General features: G+C 45.8%; 1 protein-coding gene across 2 annotated transcripts in view; it reads right to left on the reverse strand.

Moving 5' to 3' along the window:
• Window positions 1–15,413, reverse strand: part of FAT3 (FAT atypical cadherin 3) — a 559,291-nt gene that overhangs the window by 38,941 nt on the left and 504,937 nt on the right. For both annotated transcript variants that reach the window (XM_068555275.1, XM_068555274.1), the window contains exons 15-18: window positions 14,398–14,535; window positions 13,105–13,248; window positions 10,094–10,291; window positions 6,398–7,196 (exon numbers count right to left, since the gene is read on the reverse strand). In XM_068555275.1, the coding sequence (XP_068411376.1) occupies window positions 6,398–7,196; window positions 10,094–10,291; window positions 13,105–13,248; window positions 14,398–14,535 (1,279 nt within the window). The remainder of the gene's footprint in view (window positions 1–6,397; window positions 7,197–10,093; window positions 10,292–13,104; window positions 13,249–14,397; window positions 14,536–15,413) is intronic.

Below are 15,413 nucleotides of genomic sequence, written 5' to 3' on the forward strand. Positions count from 1 at the left end.
TCCTACACCCATGTGAGTTCACATGATTTGCCAAGATGCCATGTCTCAGCCAATGCCACATAAGTCAATAAGCTTCCTTATTAATTCCTGGCCTGCATGAAGTTTTAAAACACATTCTCCTAAGGTCCCTTGGCTTTGAAGTGGTTTCTTGTGGTTCTCCCAGAAGCACAGAATCATGTTGATTGGTGTTTGCTTGGCTCCGCCATATTTTCTGGATGATTTTGCTAAAGGCTGAGTACAGCTTCATTCAAGATATCCTCTCTGGGGCAGCTGTGTGTGGATGGAATATATAAGGGATTATCCACATGGTGAGAAGCTGGTATCACCTCCACAGTGGGCACCTCCAAACCTCTCCTGGCACTTCCAGGACTCATGCATGCTGGAGATCAGGGATCTGCAGAGACATATCTGTTGTGAATGAGAAATAAAAACTTCCCAGTTTTTAGGGGGAACCTGGTTAAGATTCGGAGACAACGCTAAATTATTCAGAATCCCTGGGGTTGGGACAATGGGCTCTGTCCTTTGAGAATTAGCATTAGCAATCCCCAGCCCAAGTGCAAACCCAATCTCAGGTTGTTTTATGTTTTTTAAAAACTCATCAAGGCTAAGTTTTAAGTGTCTTACTGCCTTGCAGAAGCATTCATCATTTTATTGTGCTTATGAGAAGTACATCACTGTGCTGCCTCTCACAGGCTCCATTTACCTGTCCTACCATATTTTCCCAGGATTGTCCAGACTCCCCACCATCCAACTCAATCCAACTGAGCTCCCTGTTGTTCGCTCAGTACATGATGCCGGTTCTTGGTCCATGAGGATGGGGACCATGTTAGCCCCACTCACCACTGTATCTCCAGCAGCCCGCCTAGGGCTTGGAAGGGTATTTAATTCACTGTTGAGTGAGTGAGCAAATGAAAGGGTGCCCCGAATCCCTGGGCTTTTCTCTTCACTTCTCTCTCTGCTCAAAATGCCTTCCCAGGACTATTCATTGATTCCAACGCCTTTCATGGACTCCTTCAAGTAGGACAGAGGATTCCTTCCTTTATGCTTATTCTGTGCCCCAACTACACGAATTAACAACTCTTTCTAGCTCCTATTGTTCACAGCCAAGGAGCAAAGGAACTTCTGCTGTTTGTCTAGAAAGAGAGGATTCAAGGGGTCCTAAAAACTATCCTTAGATGACTGGAGGGCAACTTGTACAGGAGGGGTTAGACAGGTCAGGTTCTGTGTGGCTCCAAATGGTGGAGCTGGGTGACATCACAAGGAGGTAGATTTTGGTGCCCTAGAAGAGAGAAGTTGTCTTAGGTCCATCTTGTGAGGTAGTGAGTGCCCGGACTGGGGTTCAAACCTTGGCTGAATTATTGTGCCAGGAGTACAGTAAACAGGATGTCTGTAGTGGGTGGGAGGTTGGACTGGGTGAATTTCAAGTTCCTTTCGAATCTGTGCAGAGGTGATAGGGTACAGTGGTTAGGACTGCCAGGTGTGAATCCTAGCTTGACCCTTACTAAGTTTGTGACCTTGAGCAAGTCAACTGATCTTTCCAAGTCCAAGTTTCCTTAGCTTTTGAGGAAAGTTAATGATACCTACCCTTTAAGGTTATGATGAGGGTTAAGTGCAATGACACGTGTGAAAAACAGCACAGTAACAGGTCACTGCTCAATAGATGTTAGTTGCTATGTTTGTCCCTGCCTTCACCTGGGCACTGCACTGCACACGGTTTCTCACCTCTATTCCTTGGCTCTAATGCTCCTCAGCCTGGACCACTCCCTCCCCATCACCTACCTGATTCTAGGCATCCTTTCAGACCTAGTGCAGGTGACATCACCCTCAGTGTTCTTCTCCCTGCCCTGCAAACCCTTACAGTGGCATCATACACCACCGGCTGAGGGCGCGGCTGCCGTCACCCTCACCCCTGCCAGCACAGGGCTCACCCACGGCAGACGCTCCACGCATTTTACTGGAGCTCCGGTTTCTAGTCTGGTTTCCATATCTGAACCAGGACTAGACAAATCAGGCATCCACTTCCACCAACATCCTCATAAACACATTGGTCTTAAACTCTGATGGTCTCATGGCAAGTCCATTCTCTTGGACAAGCGTCTCCTTTCTGATATATTTCTAGATTAGACTTTTGAAAAAAATCAGTGAAAATTTTCCAAAATGGACAATCACCACTGCCCCACGGGCTGCCCCAATGCTCTGTCCTCTGGCTTCCGCATAGGAGCTCAAGGGCCTTTATCATTCCCCATCGTTTAGGTTGGTGTCGGGCTTTCTTACCCAAGTGCCAAAGTTCACCGAACATCTAAAGTTTACCAGGAGCCACCTCACGGCCTCAGAACTCTGTATCTCTCAAACTTTTGTTCAAACGTGATGCTTCATGGGGGCTGGAATGTAATGAGGCTCTTTGGCACTAAGTTTCAAGCCTGTTTTCGTTTTGTCAAAGCAGCTCAGCATTTTGGTTCAAGATGTTAATGATGTTAATTTGAGCTAAAAAAAGTCTGCATGAGAGAAAGATGGGTTGGAAGTCGGGAGGAGGGTAGAATATTGAGGCCAAATCTGTATAAATATTATTACACAGCCCAGAATGGGCAGCTACCTCTATTTATCATCTTAATTATTCCACCAAGTGGTGGGAAAGTCCATTTATTTTATCTGCCAACCTTCTAGGGTAAACAGACAAGCAGCAATACTGGGTGTGCATGTGTGTGTGTGTGTGCGTGTGTGTGTATGTGTGTGTGTCTGGGGGCCTGGGGGCATTTACTGACTTCAATTACCTCTCCTTTCCAATAAATGAGAAAATGTCTAAAATGATTAATGCTTTCCTTAACAGTTCCTCACTGTATTTTTATTTAAGAGGATACTTTAGAAAAACTGAGAGAGCTATTACTATTATAATTAAGAGTTTGCCCTCTGAACCCAGAGGGAAGTTTTTCTATTTTATGTTGATGTGAGATTTCTTAGAGTTTGGTTTCCTCACCACCAGAATTAGAATCACCCAGCCTACATATATAGTGACTCCTAGGCTCCACCCAAAACCTCCTGCTATATTTGAGTGTGGGCCTCAGTAGTGGGCATTTTCAGTAAGCCACAGGCATACTGGAGTCTAAGATCCTCTGCTATCCTGCCATGGGTCTGTGAGAAAAAATGGGGTTATTTTAATATTCTTATAGAGTACATAGCACTGGGGTTATGAATCATATAAAAAATGGAAGAGTTCCTGTTCTTAAGATGCAGGTAATAAAACAGGGGCCCAAGATGAACGTTTATTGAATCAGCATGCCCTTCTCACCAGCCGTATGGCCCTGGGCAAGGCAGGGAGCTACCACATTTATAAAAGGGAGACTATCGTATATCAGCTGCTGAAGATGGGGATTGGGCCAGATGATGTTTTGATGTCCTTTTACCACTAAAATCCAGTATTTTATTTTGCAGCTTAATTACAAGAGTGACTTAAAGGTGAAAAGAGGCTGAGAAGTGGGGCTGAGTCTGCACAGAGTTCTTGTTCAGGAAATGCTCACGTTTTAAACCGAGAAAGCCTCCTCTTGGGATGTCTGGGGGCTGAATCACAAAAACTTCCAGCATTCTGGGTTTCCTGGGAGTAGAAAGGTTTATGGGGACTCGAGGACAGGAGTCCTGGGCCAGGATACCACCTTGAAACTCATTGCACTTAAAATATCAGTGTCTCATGCAAAATGCAGAGCAAGACCCCTCTCTCCAACAAAATCTAAATCCCTGCTTTGAAGAAAACTGCTAAGCCTGCCCTCCCCTTGTCTCTTCTTGATGAACTCATACTCATCCCTCAAAACTTAGAATATAAGTGGTCTCTGGTGCCTAAATGTCAGAGAAAGCTTTCCTCTGGCCATGATAAGGACTCTGTCCTTTTTCCTCCCCAGCATTCCTTATAACACTATTAATGCAAACAGGTACTTGCAACAGCTGAGTTCAAATTGGCCAGCTCCTAAGAGCAGGGACTGTCTTTTTTCACTTTGAATCTGCAGTGCCTAGGACATTGCTGGCACTGCAGATTTTTACTGAATGAAATGAGTTCTCAGAGCACAAAGATAATTAACTGGTTTAGTTTCTCCTGCAGAGTCTGCCCTGTCCTGTCTTGAACCTCTTTTGAACCCTGCTGTGAATCACTGCAGGAAGGCTCTAGCAGAGCTTTGGTGCATAAATCAATTTGCCTACAAAGGAAGTATAGGTAGGGTCTGGACAGCTGGCATTCATAAATCTTGCATGTTTGTGGCATCTGCCAGAAATGCATTTCACCTAGCACACATGCTTAGAGTTACTTTGGAGCTATTTTGGAGCTAATTTACATATTCAACAGTTTGGACATCACTGCATCTACCTGGTGAAAACGCAAACAGAATTCACTGGGGACCACAGAGTGAGTGGCCAGCACTCTTCTAGGCTGCTTGGAGGTCATCAAAAGGTCTCTTGGAGGGAGCTGTGATCTCTGGGGCCTTCCTCTGATGAACTCATTCTCCAAAGTGCAGCTCAAAACTTTCTAAAAGGGAAGAGGGCAGGGGCCCTGCCTGTCGTCAGTTACCTAAAGGATGTTTTATAAATGGCTTCTCTTCTGGCCACAGTACCTTTGGGCCAAGTTTTCACTGGCTAGAAAAACTCCAGGTGCAATTTTCTTCGAAGAGGGCAGTGAATTTATGGCGCCACATGTCAGAGAGAGAAAAAGAGGGAGAGGGCAAGGTTTCTTGCTGACCACTGTGGTCATGCGACTCTGTGCAGCTATGGCCTCTGACCAGGGAAGGTCAAGGTTCAATGACTCTAGTTCCATCGACAAATACAAACCATTCCATCTCTGCCGCTCTGAGGGCTGAATCCACCCCTTGACTGTGCTCCAGAATATCTGGCCCCTGTTTTTCACTGAAGCGAATCCAGCTGCCTTTACCCTCTGCGATAGCTTCTGAACTTGTTTCCCTGCCTCTGGCCCAGCCCCGTCTAACCCATTCACCTCTGCAGCCAGCAGGCTCTTCATGAAATATAGACCTGATTCTGTCACTTCTCCCCTGCAAATGAGCCAATGGCTCCCACTGCTTTGAGATAATTTCTAGAACTTCACCCTGGCTAATGGCTCTTCTGTGATCACTGGGCCGACTCACAAGTCTCCTTTGTCATCACTGGAAATCTCTTTCAATCCCCTCAGTGTAGGTTACTGTCTTGCCCCTAAGCCTCATACAAACGGCCCCTCCACTGGAATGCTGTCCCTCCCCTACCTGTTTTCACACGTCTAATTCCTACTTTTTTTTTTTTTTTTTTTTTACATTGAAATACAGTTGATTTACAATGATGTGTTAGCTTCAGGTGTACAGCAAAGTTATTCAGTTCTACATATATATATATATATATATATATATATATATGTATATTCTTTTTCAGATTCTTTTCCACTATAGGTTATTACAAGATATTGAATATAGCTCCCTGTGCTATACAGTAGGTGCTTGTTGTTTATTTTACATATAGTACTGTTATCTGTTAATCCCATACTCCTAATTTATACCCTCCACCTTGCCCCTTTGATAACCATAAGTTTGTTTTCTATGACTGAGAGTCAATTTCTGTTTTGTAAATAAGTTCGTTCGTATAATTTTTTTTTAGATTCCACATGTGAGTGATATCATATGATATTTGGTGCAGCCACTATGGAGAACAGTATGGAGGTTCCTTAAAAAACTAAAAATAGAGTTACCGTATGATCCATCAATCCCACTCCTGGCCGTATATCCAGAAAAGACAAAAACTCTAATCTGAAAAGACACATGCACCCCAATGTTCATCGCAGCACTACTTACAATATGCAAGACATGGAAGCAACCTAATGCCCATTGACAGATGAATGGATAAAGAAGATGTGGTATATATCTATATATATCTATAGATATATATATATATACACACACACATATGTACAATGGAATATTACTCAGCCATAAAAAAGAATGAAATAATGCCATTTGCAGCAACACAGATGGACCTAGAAATTATCATACTAAGTGAAGTAAGTCAGAAAGAGAGAGACTAATTCCTACTTATCTTTTATCTCAACCTAGAGGATAGTCCCTTCAGGAAACCTTCCCTCTTGATAGGGTCCTCCCACAGGACTTTGTACTTCCCCTAACGATACTCATCACGTGGATTATGCCAGCCTGTTTGTATGTCTGTGCCGCCCATAAGCTACATGCCCCGCCGGAGAAGGGGCGGAGCTTGTTTTGTTCACCCTGCAGCCCCAGAGTCCCTCATGGTGATGAGGCACATCGCTGGCGGTCAGTAAATATTTTGTCCAATGAGTGAATGAACGAACGCATGCATGCCAGGATGGTAACCCAGGCCACCTCTGAAAGCTCAGGACTGGGGAGGGAACTCTCCGAACCGCACTCACCGTTACAGGTGCAGCGCACGTTCCTGTAGAAACGCGGGCACACGAAGCTGATGCGAGCTGTGCTGTAGGTCATGAGCGCGTGGGAATCCAGCGACAAGCCTTGCTCGCAATGCTGCTCCTGGCAATCCAGCCCGGAGCAGTTCTTCTCCAGGATGGCTGAGATGCGCATGACGTTCTCCAGATGTCTCCTGGTGTTGGACAGCTTCTGGATCAGGTAGGCCGGCTTGTAGAACTCACTGTTGGGCGTCTCCACCGCGAACAGCATGTCCAGCTCATTGGTGCCCGCCACGGGCTGGATGCTGATGATATGCAGGCTGTCCTGCTTCTGGGTGAGGACCGCGTTCCGCAGGGTGCGCCGGAACCCATGCATGTGCAGCCCCACAAAGTCCTCGGGGGACACGTTCTCAAAGCGGATGGTGACGGTGTTCTGCAGCATCTCGTGCACCAGCTGCTCCACGTGCACGACCACGTCGATGGGCACCTGGAAACGGCCATCACTCACTGACACGTTCAGGATGTACTTCCCGCTGTCCAGGCCTCCTAGGGCGATGATTTTCCCGTCATGACTGTTCACCTTGAACAAGCTTTTCTGCTCCGATTTCAGGGCAAATGTGAGGACATCGTACACGTCTTGATCTGTGGCGTGGATCTTCCCAATGACCCCACCAGGAAAGTCGTCCTCCATGGTGACAATGAAAATTTCCAGGGGGATGGCTGTGGGCTTGTGGATGCTTTCCTCGATGACCCGCACGTGGATGTAGGAGTGAGAAACTTGCTGAGGTTTGCCTGAGTCTTTTGCCTGAAACAACCAAGAGGGAGAAAGCCAAGGAAGTAAGAAAAAAAACATAATAATTTTAAAAAAATCAACAAAACTCGGAAGATGTCTCTTCCTTTAACCATATCTGCTTCTTCCTCCATCCCCCGCCACTATTCTGCAAAATGTTGAGGATGTGCATTTAAGTAAGAGGAGTGATTTATCACCTGGGGTCCCCATATGTACACCCTGTTATGGCCAATAAAATGTGTCAACACAATAAAGCCATGGGGGGTGAATTGGGAGGGAGAACAGTGGGTGCTATGGGATCCAGCATGCCCACAACAGGCTGGCCTTGTTTTAATTTTGGACAGAAGCTACAGGGGAACCCCATAAAGTGGCATTCCCACTTGTAGGAGAAATCTTTGTTCTTTTGGCTTCTTTGCTTTTGATTGGACCAGAGAGCACTTTTCTGCACATTTAAGAAACAATGCTATTTAAAGTGAGAAGTACACAATATCAAGGTTTAGAATAAAAGATGGTACAGTGAAGGGCAAAATAGGTAGCCTGAAAAAACCCATTTTGACTTCCTTCTTTACATAAGAATTGACAGAACCACTACCCTGAAACAGATCTTTACTGAGTACCTGCCATGTGCAATGTGAAGGTAGTCAGTGCTGTAGGACTTCTGAGAAGGGCAGATTCTCAGGGGCTGGGTCCTCAGGGCGGGTATTTCAGGATGCGGGGCTGCAAAGGACCTTGCAGGCCAGGTACCATCTGGGGAGATGTGTCCTTGTATGTAGAAGGTAGTATAAAAGCACGGGCTTGGTCATCACAGAGACCTGAGTTTGAATCTTGGCTCTGCCTCTCACTATGTGTCTGGCCTGGAGTAAGTCACTTAACTTCTTCAAGTTTCAATTTCTGTACCTTTAATTTGAATAAAATAGTCACATCTACCTCACAGGATTCTTGTACTGTGGGGATTAACAGACACAGTGATTGCAACGTACTTAGCACAGGCTTGACTCATAGAAGTACTTAGTATGTGAGAGTTAATAAAATGTTGTTATTTTTATTATTACCATCACCATATGCTTTTAAAAATGAATTATGTGAACCAGAGATGCTGAAATGGAAAATTCATGTAAGAAGAGATAAATTTAGCAAATTAGGTTGAACTTGAAGTGAAACTGTGTATGGCCTCAAAAGACAGTGATGAGTTTGGACTCTATAGGCCAGAGGTTGCCCACTCAGATGTCGAAAACCAGAAAGGTGACAGAAAGGCATGAAGCCACTGGGTGTAAGGTGGCAGACTCATGGGCTTGTGGCCTGAGAAGGACTGGACAGTCATGTCTGCCTAAAGTCTGAAAGAGCCAGAATTCACAAGTTTTCAGGCACTAGGGAGCTCAGATGGTTTTAGTTTAGGGGTTGGCACACCTTTTCTGTAAAGGGCTACATAAGAAATAGTTTAGGCTTTGGGGTTATATGATCTCTACCAACTACTCAACTATCATTCCAGCAGAGAAGAAGCCCAGAGCATATGTAAATGAATCGGTGAGGTGTGTTCTAATAAAACTTTACTTATAAAAACAGGCTGAGGACAGGATGTGGTTCAGGGGCTATTATAGTCTGTTGACCTCTGGTTTAGTGGAATGACATAATCAAAGTGGACTGATATAATCAAAGTGGAATGATTAGCCTGGAGGGGTGTAGGGATAGATCAGAAAAGAATGAGGCTGAAGTCAGAGGAACACCCAGGAGGCTTCTGCGATAGTATGAGTATCGGGCGATATAGAATAAAGTGGGGTGATGGCAAAGGGAAGATGCCTGATGCACACTGGGACCTTATGAAGGCAGAAACGTGTGACTTGGTGGTAGTTTAACATAAGGGACTCGGAGGAGAAAGCTCTCTATGGTGTTTACAAAGTCTGAGTTGTGAAATATGCTCTCTAACAATCAGAGAAGGTATGCAAAGAACTGTACTAGCTTCTGTGAGAAGGCACTAAAACTCTCTCCTTGCCCTTGAGGACCTATACTGTGATATAAAATCATTCACATAATATTGTTGGATGCGTGGGTGGCAACTGAAGAGTTTATCAATGTGCTTGGAGCCAAAAGTCATTAATTTGGAAGGTTTCATGGAGTAGAGTAAGCCATAATTTATCCAAAGAAATAAGGTACACAATTAAATGCTATATAAAGAACGACTATTGTTATTATTGCCACCATTAATAATGAGTTTAGGTTGCCCTCTGTGTCAATTGTGGGTAAAAAAAGTCACTCAGTTTCACTGATAGGACCCACATCTTGGTACTGGCAAAATCTGCACCCAGTGAATTTTTTTAGCGCTCTCTCTTTCCTGCTCCTATCCACACCCTTCCCACAACTGCCACTTTTGCCTCTTTATCTCACTTCATTTTACACCATGACCTTGAAGAAGCTGAAATGTTGGGAGGCCATTGCCATCTCCCTGTTCCCCTCCCTCCTCACTGGGGAAACTTACCAAGCAGAGGTCTCTTCAAAAGCAGAGGCCATGAAATAGCTCAATCACATTAGGACAAGGATTGGTTGCTTCCCCACTTGGGTTGACCTGGGAAATACTTCTCAGTACCAAGCAGCAAGCCTTGACAAATGAGTTGTCTTTGGGGCTCAACTAGAACCCCAGGAATTTTCAGAATGCAGGTTTAAGCCCAGGGACCGTCAGCCCGGCACACCCTACAGGAACGTCCCGCTTGTAACAATGATGCTTCCTTTCTTTCCTTTTCAATTTCACATACAGAGGCCACTTTTATTGGTGTGAAATTGAATTTGAGATTAAAAGGGGAACATTCCTGCGCAGTAATGAATTATGTTGACTTGCTCGACAAAGAAAACCCAACCAACGGGCCCAGCAACCAGCACGAGAGAAAGCTGGCCGATGCGGGCAGAGGACAAGGCTGTACCTGGACACACAGCACATACTCTGGCGACTCCGTGTGCCGGAAGACCACGGCTGAGCGCAGGATCCCATCCGAATCCAACGCAAACGCCTCCTCTTCGTTTCCCGACAAAATAGAGAAGGAGAAGGGAGGCCCATTGTGAAAGGAGTCTCTGTCTGTCACCACGAGCTGCAAAATGCTGCTGCCTACTGGCTTATTTTCCTGCATAAGAGAGTATATTAAAAGGGAAGATAAAATTACACCTCTCTTCACATTAAAAAAAAAACAACCCATCATTACCGGCTGAGAGTGCTGTGCTAGAAACAGGGCTTTTTGCGGAAGGGATTCCCTGTGATATTATCTTGTCTTCTGAAAATGTGCTGGCCTCTGAAAGCGTCATGTTTCCCATCCTTGGCTGCCACCCCACAACTGCCCTGTGAGACAAAGAGCTGCAGGTGAAAACATGAGGACTTGGCTTTGAACGGGTTTGCAGGTTCCAAGGATACTGCTGGTTACACCTTGTCCTTGAAAGGCTGGAATTGCCCTGAGTTCACCCGAACGGCTCCGGAGATACACGGTGCTCAACAGCCTTCATGACGATGTCAGAAATCCTCTCGGGCCAAGACAACATCAACCTTTCAGGATGGGAAAGCACTTCGTCACACTTACCACGGTTACGCGGAGGCCCAACGTGGTGACACAGAGTCACAATACCAGACTCTTTAGGGGGACATCCTGGCAACTTCCCAGGAAAAATACAAAGGCGGGTGTCAGGTGAAAAATAGGGCTTTTCACCCCAGCCATCAGAACACAGTTTTGCTGTTTCTTAAGGGAAGGGAAAGGGGATGGGATGGATATTCCTCAGTTAGCGGATGAAGAGAAAAGGAATCTGTAACTTCATCAGAAGTTTCGGAAGTCCGGATGTCATTATGCCAACACGATTTTGCAGAAACTCTGCCTTCGACCCCAGATGGAAACACAAAGGCTCCTAGTTACTCCTTCTTGGGCCCAAGGTTGTCCTTACTTTGAAAACACCAAATTAAACTCCTCGGTGGCTCAGGCACTGGTTTCCTTGCTCTGCTCTGTTTAGACTTCAGCATTACCATGGTTCGGGCCAGAAGTCAGTTTCATTAGTTCAGGCCTGCTGATGACATTGACTTTGGATTAACATGAGTTTGGGTCACAGAGATGAAGACAGTGATACCCTGCATGACAGCAGTCACGGGCGGGGCGGGCGCACTCATGTTTTAGGCGCTGAATTAGTCTTATAAGAACCATGTGTTGGAAAAAGAAAATTATTCTGGGGTGAACAATGGGAGGAGCATTTTTTTTTGCAGGAGAAAGAGGAGAAAAGAACCTCAGAGACTTCTCATGTTGCTTCTCCTCTCAAGTGGCCTTTTGGTTTTCGGGAACTAGACACCGTCTCCCTCTGGAATAAGTTGTGGAAACGTCCCAGCCCAGCGTAGATTTATTGGCGCACACTGACAGTATCCTCAGCACCACACAAAATAGAAGATTTATTGATTTGTTTGCTCTCTCTATAAAAGCCATTTCCTCCATACAAGAGAGAGGGTAAGAGGCTGTGTGCCTGAGGGGTCACATCCGAGGAAGGAGGGTGAAATAGAACACAGACGGGCCCGGTGTTGCAGACGGAAGCCACGGTCACCGCTCATGGGCTCAGAGTCTCTGTTCTCTCCCTGCTGACTTCCTGGAGTGCGTGTGAGAACAGTCTGTCAAGCTGATCGACGCGTGTCATGAAACTGAATGTTGAGCAGGCAGAGCCCATTTTGCGCTGGGCTAGTGAGCGGAGGCGGGGGAGGGGAGGCAGAGAGCTGCATCGTGGGGACAGGTGGGGAGCAGAGCCGTGCAGGGAAAGAGCAGTGGGGGAAGGGGCAGAGCCTGGAGGGAGCTCTGTGGAAGCTGGGGAGGGGTAGGAATGCACAGCTGCTGGAAAGAGCATGGGAGAGGAGAGGAAACCAAAATACCACTGGGGAAGGTATCGAGTTTCGCTGAGAAAGGGGTAGGAAGGGAGCAGAGAGCTGTTCAGCCTGATCCTGGGGGGTGGGGCTCAGTGGTGCAGGGGAGCTGGGGGCCTATAGATGGCCAGACTCAAAAGTCTTGAACGTTGTTCCAAAGGCGCCCCTCAAGACTGGCTCACTCTCATCTCACCTTCGACCCACAAAGCCCTGGGAACCCGTGGTGGGTGATTCTGAGGCTGATTTCCTAAAAATATCTGTGGTCCCCACAAGACACATATATCCATCCCTGTCTCCTGTTAAGTCCTCCATGCTGACAGTATTCCTGGACTGGATTTCCTGATCCTCTTGAAGTCGGACTTTCAGCTTCTAGAAGTACTGGGAAATGGAAGTAGCTTGGCACTTAGTACCGTGCTCACGAGATATCTTTTGAATTAAAAAAAAAAATAGCTGGGAAGAAAAGTCATCCTCTCTGAGAGCAGAACACCAGCAGTAAGTCACTCTCTCCTGCAGTCTAATTTTAGAGAGCAAGTGGGTTTAAACTGCTAAGCAAACTGCTTATGGAAGACTGATTTTAATGGGGAGCAGCTCTAGCCTGAAGGCCAATCTCCCTTTGACAAACAAGATGGTTCGTATCAACCTCCCTCCCCTGCTAGAATAGCACAAAGTGGCTTAAAGGCAGTCTGTCACTGTGGGAAGAGAATAGTCTTTTCAGAAGACAGACCTGAGTTCAAATGCTGACTCTATCACTTAACAGCTTCATGATCTTGGTTGAGCTACTTAACCTCTCAGATCCTTACCTCCTTCAGTGAGGGCTGTCGTGAGGACAGACCGTGTACGGAAAGCACCTGACACTTGAAAGAACCCCATTGGCCATAGCGCTTATCGACGTTTTATTAATCAGTTGCAGTAGAAGAATCAGGCTCTTTTCATGCTAGCCCTATGATGAGCTGAGTTGATATTAGGTAAAAACAAGAGTAAACCATGATGAGTAATTAACAGCAGAGGAAGGAGGATGAGTGCATAAGGACAAGAGCCTGGGAGGCCAGATTTGCTCACCTGAATCACAGTGGTATAGTTAGCAGGTGTAAATACTGGGCTGTTGTCGTTTACATCAGAAATATCAATGTTGACAGTGGCAGTTGAAGACATCGCAGGAATGCCGCTGTCTACTGCCTGGACGAGCAGGGAGTATCCAGACACCTGCCAAAGCACAAAGGGCCGACAGTAAAGAATCACAGCGCTTGCTTCCTTCCGGGCCCACTCAGGCGCTGCAGGCTCACAATGCTTTGCTGAAGATGAGCCACCTTCACGTTGAGTCTTTAGACCGGGGTTTTTCAACCTCGGCACCAACTGGCACTTGGGGCCAGATAATTCTTAGTTGTCGGGGGCGGACCTGTGCGTTGAAGGATGTTTAGAAGCATCCCTGGTCTCGACTCACTAGAAGTCAATATTGCCTCTGCCTGCTTGTCACAACCAAAAATGTCTCCAAATATTGCCAGATGTCCCCTGGGGGTAAAATCAGCCCAGGTTAGAACCACAGCTCTTGGCCGTTGTTCAGACTCTAACAGTTGTCACAACTGATCTGTCCTAATAAGTATTAGTTTTGATACTTTGGGAGTATATTACGGGCTTCTATTACCTAGAGAATTCTTTCTACTTTCAAGCGTCATGCCTATGGCATCTTTTTCCATATTTAAATTTCACTTTGAAGACACATATTTTTGGTCAAAAAAGACAGTGTTTAGAAACTTAGTTTAACCTCGGACAGAGGAATCTGCTGGATCATTCTTTCTGACCTAGATACCGTCAGGTCATCCTTTTGTATCTGCTCGCTTAGGGTCAATGCTGTTCATGAATCCAGGACCACAGGATCCCGATGCTGAATATACTTTTCTGCCTTCTTGCTTTGGAAGGACCAAAATTCAAACCATCTAGAAAGTTGGTTTTTTGCTTTTTCTTTAAAGCCTCCAAAAATAAGAAAATACCAGCATCTATTGGCAACAAATTCTTTCTAAGGTCTAATGAAAATACTTCCGGCTGCATTTTAGTCCATCCCTATTTACTCCCATTATTCAATGTGTGTTTTTTTGTTGTCGTTGTTTGTTTGTTTGTTTCTTTTTTTTTTTTTTGGCTGCACCTCGAGGCTGATGGGATCTTTGTTCCCCGATCAGGGATCGAACCCAGGCTACGGTAGTGAAAACGCAGGGTCCTAACTACTGAACCACCAGGGAATTCCCACTCCCGTTATTTACAATGGAGAACCTTCCCACTTATACTCATGGAGTCCGTGCCTGATTTCAGTGAAGGGGTGGGTGTGGATGGGAAGGGAGCATGCCTAAACTAGCTTACCCGTTCTCGGTCCAATTTCTTTTTAACCTTCACAAGTCCCAAGACAGGATCCACAGCAAATTCACTGTCTCGATCTCCATTCACAATGGAAAATCGAATCTGTCCATTGGGCTGGCTGTCTGCATCTTCTGCTATTAGCTTCACGGGACACAAGCAAAACAAAGCAAAGACATGACACGACAGACAGAGAAAAGGTTTACTCTTAGGGTCCCAGGTCTGTACAAATGGGCAGAGCTCTGAGAGTCTTCTTAGGCGCTCTACTCACCAATGCCAGTGATCATGCACCAGGGGAAGAGATTTGGGGTTGGCCGAAGGAGGAAAGCACCATGACTAGAGCTGCCATTTTATTTATGTTCATTTTTATCTGCCTACAGCCTGACGCTTGTTAGGCCTGATTTTCCTCAGGCCTTGAGCCAGTAAGGATAGACCCAAAACTAACTGATAGGGATACTTCGGTGATTCTTTCCCAATTCTGCAAAACAATGGTCTCTGCCACTGAGTCAGGTATCTTCTAAACTTATGCATTTCCATGTTAAGGAAGTCCAAGAAAATTCCCTTTCCCACATGGCAAACACACAGCCCCACATTGGTGATGTTGGGATTTATATGTATGGAAATAGTCTTGTAATAGTTTCAGGCCCCAGGAGAAATGGCCTGGGACGTCTACCTTGGATGTGTAAAGAATGAACAGCTGGTGCTGCAGGAGCCAGATACGAGGATGGATGGAAGGGACCTCTCCCACCTAGGGGTGAAGAGGTTGCTGAGGACGGGACTGACTCACTCTTCCCAAATGTAATTTCTATGTCTAAGAGAACCTGTGTCCTCCTAATACATAGCTTGCTCTTACTGGTATAGAAAAAATTCCTTCCAGAAAGAGCTCCTTTAAGAGTAACCAGTCAGTGTTAAGCTTGATCCCATTTGTAGCTGCCCTTCTGTGTGTGTGTGTGTGTGTGTGTGTGTGTTTGTGTATGTGTGTGTATTTGGGGGTGGTGGGAAGGATTTTTTATTCTGTCCTT

Source organism: Eschrichtius robustus, chromosome 11, assembly GCF_028021215.1.
Source record: "Eschrichtius robustus isolate mEscRob2 chromosome 11, mEscRob2.pri, whole genome shotgun sequence".
NCBI classification, from domain to species: domain Eukaryota; kingdom Metazoa; phylum Chordata; class Mammalia; order Artiodactyla; family Eschrichtiidae; genus Eschrichtius; species Eschrichtius robustus.